The sequence below is a fragment of the Vitis riparia genome, chromosome 19 (genome assembly GCF_004353265.1).
Source record: "Vitis riparia cultivar Riparia Gloire de Montpellier isolate 1030 chromosome 19, EGFV_Vit.rip_1.0, whole genome shotgun sequence".
Classification (NCBI taxonomy): domain Eukaryota; kingdom Viridiplantae; phylum Streptophyta; class Magnoliopsida; order Vitales; family Vitaceae; genus Vitis; species Vitis riparia.
The window spans coordinates 2,298,899-2,304,025 of record NC_048449.1 but is presented as its reverse complement, the minus strand read 5'-3'; the positions used below and the strand labels follow the sequence as shown (position 1 = coordinate 2,304,025).

At 37.9% G+C, this 5,127-nt stretch overlaps 1 protein-coding gene across 1 annotated transcript; it reads right to left on the bottom strand.

The window, feature by feature from the left end:
• Positions 1-1,552: 1,552 nt before the first annotated feature.
• On the bottom strand, positions 1,553-3,423 carry LOC117909057 (glutamate receptor 2.1-like). Its single transcript, XM_034822962.1, has 4 exons — positions 2,620-3,423; positions 2,206-2,521; positions 1,664-1,862; positions 1,553-1,589 (listed from the first exon to the last, which is right to left on the bottom strand). The coding sequence occupies exons 1-4, from the start codon at positions 3,421-3,423 to the stop codon at positions 1,553-1,555; spliced, it is 1,356 nt and encodes a 451-aa protein (XP_034678853.1).
• Positions 3,424-5,127: the final 1,704 nt, after the last annotated feature.

Genomic DNA, 5,127 nt, shown 5'->3' with positions numbered 1-5,127 from the left:
ACTTGAACTTGCCCTTGAGAGACATTGAATCATCATTTATATAGATTTGCTAAATGTTTCTTTTTCATTTTTGATTGAATAGTGTCTAGATTTTTAGGGTTTTTGATCGGTTTTAAGCTTTATTTTCCTTTCACATACTTATCAACATATGGGCCTTAAGCTCCAAACAAAAACTAAAAGGGCGTTTGTTTTTTCAACTTTTTCACAACTTATTATAAATTTTTTGCTGAATAGAAAAAACTAAAATATTTGGATTTTTTTTTTAAGTGAAAAAAGTAACATGTTGGTTTTTTTTTTTTTTTTTACCTTTTTAATGTTTAATAGAAATAAAATATTAAAAAAATATATAATCTAATACTTAACACTATTTAGAATTAAGTAAAAAAAACAAACACCTAAGTCTAAATCCATCACATTAATATATGATTTTTTATATACAAAATCAAGAGCATTTATATATTGCTTTATCTAAAATGGTACAATAATGCACAAATGCATTTTAAAAATAAGAATTACATTGCATTTCACAGAGCACAAACATACAGAAAAAATTCTATAAATTCTGTGCTTAAATGCATTCACATACGGGTTATGGTTTCCCAAGTATCCTCTAAAATTTGGATTTTTTGGGGTTGATATAGCTTGTGGATTTAGGAAGAAGTTCTGGAGCTGTAATTTCTTTGCCGTGGCACTCTATATCCAAAGTATTGTGGTGAATGCATAGATGTGTGTTGGGCATTACCATTACTTTCTACGTCGCTAATTCCTCTAGAGAATCGATCACGTGGATGTGATCTCCATCTTCTCATTACAGCTGATATTAGTCTCCAAATGGCCATATGCCCCAACAAATAATTATACAAATAGGTTAACCTTTCTCTGGCCATGAAGATTACAAGACAAACTGTTGATACACCTCCTGTTATTAAGAAAAGTACCCAAAAGCTGCTAGGGCTAAGACTACTGCTATCCTCACTGATTTCTGCATTTGAATCACACTTCTGGATCCAATCAAATTGTTCTCTAAGACGCCTAACTCACCTTTTTCGGACACTCCAAGACTGCTTTAGATATGTCTGGAAGAATAGATGATCCCTTTGGAAACACCTGAAAGAATCGGCAATTTAATTAATTAATCATATTAATAATCATACACTAGATAGACTAATTAATTTTGGTTTGGTGCAGCTAATGGGTTTCAGTTCTACATGTTTGGTTGCTGAGAAAAGTTGAGGAAAAGGGAAGAAATCTTCTATTGATTTGGGACTTCAGAGAAAACAAAGCCACCACTCAATTGAGCCCTAATGCAAAAGTGCTCTCAGTGATGATCTCCCTGAGGCACTTTTTCAAGAAACACAGCCCAAATGGCATTGAATGGCAGGTTGATAGGCTTACCTTTGATCTTAGAAAATTTGAGTAAGATGGAAAAAGGAGAGTTAGCTATAAAGGAATATAGGGACTTACAAATCCAAAGCCACCAACTTTGTATGTTTTCCCAGAAGCTGCAAAGCCTTTGCAGTTTTGGGCAAGGAATAGTTTGGCGTAGGGAGCTTCAATGAAGGCTGCTGCTATCTCTCCGCTTCTGAGAGCTGGAGCATACTCTTCAGCTGAAGTAATATCTTTTATGTTACTTTCTTTTATTCCTATGCCATCCACCAAATACCTCACCACGAATGATCGTTTGCTGCACCCAACAATGGAATTAGCACTCTTCAGATCTTCCACATCGACCACAGTAGGTTCAAGGCGTTGGACCGTAAGCATGCTCGTAAGATTAGCAGTGTAGCTATTCGTTATCACCAGAGATGCGAACAGCCAGACCACCATTACCAACCGGGACAGATTACTATGTTGCCTTCCTCCTGTGATTCAGAAAGATAAATGCATGAGGGAACCTTAAAGACCTGTACAGCCTCAATCCCCATCTTCCATGTTACATTTTGAACAATGGGATACGAAAAAATTCATCAGATACAACTATCAAGTCTATTAGCTAGGGTTACTCTTAGCTGATCAAGAGAGCAATTATGATGTCAAATTGGCTTGAAATTATGACATAAAATGTGCATTTGGAAATATCATCCGAACCCTTGTGATTTTCATAGCATTGAAGAAAGAAATGGATACATGCAACAAAATTATATACTAATTCTATATGTTCAGTTTCAAATACAGTAGATGAAATGGATGATTTATAGCCCTTACCATGCATAGAGAAGAGGGTGGTGAAGGATAGGCAAACCAAGGTTCCCATTTGGTTCAGAATAGAGCCTGTCATAAGTTCTGGGTTTTGGTCTCGTTCTATCAACCAGAGGGTGAAGCCATTGTAGATGGTTATAGCACCTGTTAGAACCCACATCGCCTTGGTGAAGGGCTTCATGAATAACCAAGCCCTATTGGATGTCTCTACTTTCTCAGGAACTATCATCATCAATCCTGGTTCTGTGTAGGGATGCGAAAATTCAGCCTGCTCCCATCTCTTTGAAACTATCGACGTATCGCCTACCACTGCATCAAATTTCTTAACATAGATACAATTTTATATGTTAAGTATAGAAAAGTATTAATAATGTAACTTACAGTGGAGTTTAGAGTAAGGAGAATGAACAAATCTCTCACCTTGAGATGAACCTGTTCCACCAAATCATCATAGGTACCACTGAAGGGAAAAAACTCATGAGGTAGACTGTAGTTTAAATGTTTCAGAACTGCTTTGAAGACTTCGATTGAGAACCCGGAAACCGATGGATTGCCTCCATCATCATATGTTACAGAAACAAATTGTTTGAATGTGGCATTGAGGGGCACTCCAATTCGCAATGGGGTTTCGCTTGTAGGAAGTGCCCATCCTCTTGGGGTGGAAGTAGGGCCTCCTGGCCAAAACACTTGCCCCAGGATGTCCATGGAGCTACTGTTTTGAATTTGACCATTAGTAGGCTTGGCGAAGCCTGATCCCTCCGACCAGAATCCGAGCTCTCTATAACTTTTTCCAATCACATTAACAATCTGAAACATGCGTTGTGGAGCCAAGCGTCGTCTCTCAAATTTGATTCTATTTGTGAGGCCATGGAAATCGCTGAGTTCAATCTTTTCTAACAATTGTTGGGTCGACCTGTTGTTGTCCATTGCTAGAGCAACAGACCACACAGCATCATATGCCCGAACGGCGAAAATCCCAGGCTCGTGGTTGTCTTCCTTAGGATACAGTGATCGAAACTTCTGTCGAAATCTGGAGTAGAAGTCTTGGAACCGGGCTCCGTCTTCCTGGAAGAAGCTCTTCATTCCTAGAACACCTTCCATGGAAGAGATGACTGAGGAATTCATGGAATGTACAAGATTTGTGATGCTGTCTGTAGTGATCCAAACAGAACCCTTTTCCATCATGCCCAATTCATTAGCTTTTGAAAACAAACGCTCCGCCATTGATAAAGATGAATGAACCACAAAGACTTGTGACTGCTTTCCTTTAAGCCGTTGGAGCTGATCAGATAAAGAAGAAGAATTAACTGCAGATGATGGTGTGAGAGCTGCAAGGTATCCGATTTCTGAACCAACTTGCTTGAGGGCATCAGCAAGAAATGGAATGATCTCAGAGCCAGGAGAGTTGGTATCCTCGTATATCACATTGATCCGACGCCATCCCAAGACCCGATAATGGCTGCCACAGCTTTCATTTGCAGGTGTTTCTCCGGGGAGGCTCGAACAAGGAACGGCCAGCGATCTGTTGCCCACTGCGGAGCTGCATCAGCCAAGGAAACAATCGGAATATGAGCTTTACTACCAAGCTCCACAACTATAGATGCTTCTTCCCATGTCTCAAGGCCGATAATAGCTTGCACTCTCCTCTTCTTGATCAGATTTCTGGCTGCATCCCAGAATACATACGAAAGTTAGAAACAAAATTCATTCAAATTAATTATCGGGTACATCTTCAAATTAAGTTTCCTTCGAATCACTGGAAGATGATTAGATTGGTGAAGTTTACCGGAAAGCAAAGTAAGAACTGGATCACTTTGAGAGTCTCTCACATGCAAATCCAATTGTCGATTAGATTTGTTGTTGAAGTCATGGATGGCTAACTTCATTGCTACTATTTCTTCTTTACCGATACGCGAACTATTATCGACGATAACACCAATACTGCCCATATGGCCGGTGCCTACTTCGGCTGCTGCTCCTGGAAGCAACAGAATTGTGGCCATGAAGGAGAAGAGAAATGAATCCATTATCTTGTAGTTTGGGCCATGAACAGAGAGTTGAGACCTTAATTTCATAGTTCTTAATTTTCCTGATGGAGGCCTCAATGTCCAAGTCCATTTACACGACTTCGAGATTGATTTATGAATTGAAAAGATGGATTAGGCGCCTATTTTTGTTTGTTAGCTCACGTCAACAAGTGGACCTTGACGGCATATACGAAAATTATAGTCAACTTTTACGCATCTAGTTGAGAGAATCCTTCAAAGATTTTTTTTCACTAGCTATTTGATGGATCCTCTCATGTACATATAAATTATCACAATTAGTTTGAGAAGGGTATGAAAAAATTTGATAACAAAAACTAATTATTGTCAAAAAAAAAAAAAAAAAGATAGTTTGAAAGTGATACGTAATTAAAATGTTAGGGTTTTAATTATACTTTATTTGATATATATTTTTGGTTCATTATTTAACGGTTTAAGCTTTTGAATTGATTTTCATTGAGTTAAAGCTCGATGATATTTATTTTTCTAGATAGGTAAAGGTGTTAAGGTTTTAGTTTACGTAGAGTTCATGTATAATATTGGTCATAATTTATCGATCAGAGTTGATGAACTTGATTTGCCTGTTTACCAATGAGACAATATGTTAGGGTTTTAATTTAATTCGATTTCATGTGTTAATAAATTATTTATCAAACCAAACTTTTAGATCAAATTAACAAGCTAATTAAGATTGATTGCATGTTGAGTGAGGCAAGTCCAAACAATTGGGAGAAGCATCTCCTGGATTTTACCATGGTCAAATTGGGGTGCAGATTGATTGCATGTTGAGTGAGGTAAGTCCAAACAATTGGGAGAAGCATCTCATGGATTTTACCAAGTCAAATTGGGGTGCAACTGCATAAATGAATGGGTATTAGGAGAG

Excerpts from the sequence above, each read along its gene's own strand:
- LOC117909057 (XM_034822962.1), bottom strand. The coding sequence starts at position 3,423 with ATGGCGGAGCGTTTGTTTTCAAAAGCTAATGAATTGGGCATGATGGAA. Across the intron at positions 1,863-2,205 it reads CACCCTCTTCTCTATGCATG|GAGGAAGGCAACATAGTAAT; the intron begins GTAAGGGCTATA and ends TCTGAATCACAG. Across the intron at positions 1,590-1,663 it reads AAACGATCATTCGTGGTGAG|CTCTCAGAAGCGGAGAGATA; the intron begins GTATTTGGTGGA and ends AGTATGCTCCAG.